Below are 3,292 nucleotides of genomic sequence, written 5' to 3' on the forward strand. Positions count from 1 at the left end.
TAGTATGTTCGTTAGTATGTTATTTGTTTTTTAACGACAATACTAAGGAACATTAGTGCGTGCATTTATTTTTTACGAACATGGCAACGAATACTATTTCGCTTATTTTTTCTTTTACTAACAAATCAACGAACATTTTTAATGTACATTTGTCTTTTGTGGATGCATTGATAAAGGGAAAAACATAAACTATGCATATAAGTAATAAAATAAAAATTGCCATCAGAAAAAACTTAATATAATACTTATTTTAATAAAAAAATACAGTTAAACATGCTGATAAAGTTTAAATAAAAATAATGAGAATGAATATGTATTTTATGTGGTTCAAATGAATAAAGTTTAAAAACAATAGTTCAAAATTTGTAGATTTTCGTAAAGTCGTTTCTCATTTTCTGCGGTCAAATATATCTACTATTATTAATTTACTTAACTTGTAAAGAACAAGATTACGAGATTTTGCGATCATATCATCTTCATGTTCAAATAACATTATAAATAAATGTCCAACGAACTGACCCATAAATGTCTGTTCACACAATTTAAAAATATATGAATAATAAATTATTAATGCACAGGAGGACTACATTTGTAAAAAAAACTAGCAAACACATGCAACATGAATATATAAAAAAAAAAAAAGAATCGTCATATAATATAAAAATTCAATAAATCATCAAAAAATAACAAAAATAATATAAAGACAATATTTGATACGTCCAACAAAAACGTGGAAATGTTAAGAACACCACCAAAATTAATCTAGAGAACTGTATTATCAACCTAACAGGATATACCATCAAATTTGGTTGGATTCACTGCGAGCTCAGAACCATAAGTTGCAGAAGAATCCATTAAAACTCTATCCTTAAACTTGTTCTTGTCCCATGAAATTATAGATACGCAATATCTCATCCTCAATATGTGTAGATGAAGGTTTTCTGCGTTCAATAAACCAGTCATCCAACTAGTTGATGTATCGCCAGCAAAAGTCTCCATATGCCTCATCAAATACAAAGAAGAGTCAATTGTGTTCTTTTTATTTGCCCAGTTGAGTTGAACGACTTCAATTGTTGATTTTGCAACTGACGCCGCACTCAAATGTTCTCCATTGTCGTTTAGAAATTCGGACAATAGAGCAGGCTAAAATATAATAAAAGTATGTAAAATATATTAAATCAAGACAACCTTTTGCGTTGTTCCAGTTTAGAAACTTACAAAAACATCACACAAGAGGTCGTAGTTGGTTCCAACAGGAAGATGATTAAACTGTACTGAACTGTCAATAACGAACATCAACTCCTTGCGTAAATCAAAACAAAGAAGATATGGGATGCCATCTGGAAATACAGGGAAAAAAAAACTGAAAAACAATCCAAAAAGTCAGTATTATTATAAGACAAAAAATTCGTGTAAATAAGCATTCAAAAAATTACCATGTCAATTACACCCAGAGAGTTGGTTTGTTACAAACGCAACTCACACTCCAATCCATCAGAGAATGTTCGTTTTCGGTTCACATGTGACATTTCATTGTTGTATATGCAATCAATCTGTGTTCCAGCACTTCAAATAAAAATTTCATACAATATATTCACAAAGCACTGTTACATACAGATTTAACTTCGAATACTTGCATATATGTCTGTAGAGGCAAAGAATCGTATTGGTTGTTTCACAGCATCAGATATAGACACGTGGTTCAACATAATCGACCATGCATTAACTATCGATGGCTGCACTAGACATCCTCTTCTCATAGAAACGAAATCATATCTACGTAACTCAACATCTTTTACCATGAAAAGAACCTTGCCACTGTAAACATAAATACATTAAAATTAAATAATATACTTAATTTTAATATAGATGCTATAGTTTTTAAAGTTTAGAAATGTTCGTACTCGTCCAGAGAATCATTGTGCATACAATGCATAGCAATCGCCTTTTATCTACAGCTGAGCGGAGTCTTAATGCACACAATATTATAAATATCATATGCTCAATAATTCAATTTCTTGACAGGACGATTCTTCAACAGACACCCAAGTATTGGTGATTCTCCTCCAGTACCCTTATTGTTAAATATAAGAACATTGTCATCTCTACTTACAATAACGAAAAGAAAAAGAAAATACTATTGATATGTGCAAGTACAAATAAAAAATGATGAGTGTATCTGGGAAAAATTTAAAAATCAGAACAAATGAACCTAAAATTACTATTCATAAGAAATCACTTGTACCTGGAACGACAAATTCATTTCCATGCTCCAACTCCATAACTAACATAAAAGTATACCATTTAGAATGTTAATGAACAAGAACGTGTATAAAATAACTTTACATGAATGAATAAATTTTGATCAACACATTATTTTCCGAACATTAATTCATTATAATTAACAATAAGTTCATCAAAACATAGTAAAAAGGATTTAAAAATACAACCAGTTCATCGAATACAATTAAAAAAGACAAATTCCAAATAGTTCAAGGATTCGTATGACCAAATTATCATAAAAATTGAGGGTTTAACCAGTAAATCAATTGATATGTATTACGATATAATGTGTCTATTTTGAATTCAGAAAGTATAGATTTTGAATCCTTAAAAAATAAAACCCTTCTCACCGGCGATTGAGAAGACGCCGAATCACCAGCGCGATACCAAATTCTTCAATTATATCTTCTGTGAAAATATTTCTTGGAAGGGAAAATATAATCGCCATTGTTTTGGAACAGCTTCCCTTCGAATGGAAAATGCGTGATTCACGGGATATATTAAACAGCATCATTTCGTTGAAATAGAAGTTCACGTTTTTACCCTCAGCGGTTCATTAAAACCAGATAAATAATAAGTAATTTCATTAAAACAATAAATCCGAAAAAAATCTAGATCGTTGATTTGAGTGAGATCAACGCACAAGGATTGGTCTTTATTCTCCATCTAAGGCAATGGTTGTCATAGAATGCAACCCTATATATATATATATATATATATATATATATATATATATATATATATATATATATGGGGGCGGTTATTCAATAAACCACCCTTATTTTAAGAATTACGAACCAACAACAATGCATGAATTTTATGTATAACACGCATGAATAAACTGTATATAGGCATGAATTGCGAAAAATAATTTTTTGCCACCTTTGGGATTCAAACTCAGGACCATGAATTTATCCAACAAGGTGATGAATCAACCGTAGATCTTGATGATCTAAGGGCTGAAAATGGTTCCTAATTTATATTTTAAGAAGCGTTCTTATTTTAGCAT

General features: G+C 30.2%; 1 protein-coding gene across 3 annotated transcripts; it reads right to left on the reverse strand.

Moving 5' to 3' along the window:
* Positions 1 to 664: 664 nt before the first annotated feature.
* Positions 665 to 2,992, reverse strand: LOC130995671 (uncharacterized). Of its 3 annotated transcripts, XR_009092237.1 has the most exons (6): positions 2,634 to 2,992; positions 2,246 to 2,284; positions 1,905 to 2,074; positions 1,437 to 1,818; positions 1,219 to 1,363; positions 665 to 1,143 (listed from the first exon to the last, which is right to left on the reverse strand). XR_009092237.1 is itself a non-coding variant. In XM_057921043.1 (2 exons), the coding sequence occupies exons 1-2, from the start codon at positions 1,294 to 1,296 to the stop codon at positions 784 to 786; spliced, it is 438 nt and encodes a 145-aa protein (XP_057777026.1). In that variant the 5' UTR covers positions 1,297 to 1,430; the 3' UTR covers positions 665 to 783. The 3 variants fall into 3 exon arrangements, 1 of the variants encoding a protein (XP_057777026.1); XR_009092238.1 differs by lacking the exon at positions 1,905 to 2,074 and having other exon boundaries at positions 1,437 to 1,553; XM_057921043.1 differs by lacking the exons at positions 1,437 to 1,818; positions 1,905 to 2,074; positions 2,246 to 2,284; positions 2,634 to 2,992 and having other exon boundaries at positions 1,219 to 1,430.
* Between the last annotated feature and the right edge of the window lie 300 nt (positions 2,993 to 3,292).

Source organism: Salvia miltiorrhiza, chromosome 7 (assembly GCF_028751815.1).
Source record: "Salvia miltiorrhiza cultivar Shanhuang (shh) chromosome 7, IMPLAD_Smil_shh, whole genome shotgun sequence".
In the NCBI taxonomy this organism is placed as follows: Eukaryota; Viridiplantae; Streptophyta; class Magnoliopsida; order Lamiales; family Lamiaceae; genus Salvia; species Salvia miltiorrhiza.

Coding starts and splice junctions, on each gene's coding strand:
- LOC130995671 (XM_057921043.1), bottom strand. CDS start 1,296: ATGTTCGTTATTGACAGTTCAGTACAGTTTAATCATCTTCCTGTTGGA. Junction 1,144..1,218: donor ACCTCTTGTGTGATGTTTTT/GTAAGTTTCTAA, acceptor ATTATATTTTAG/CCTGCTCTATTGTCCGAATT.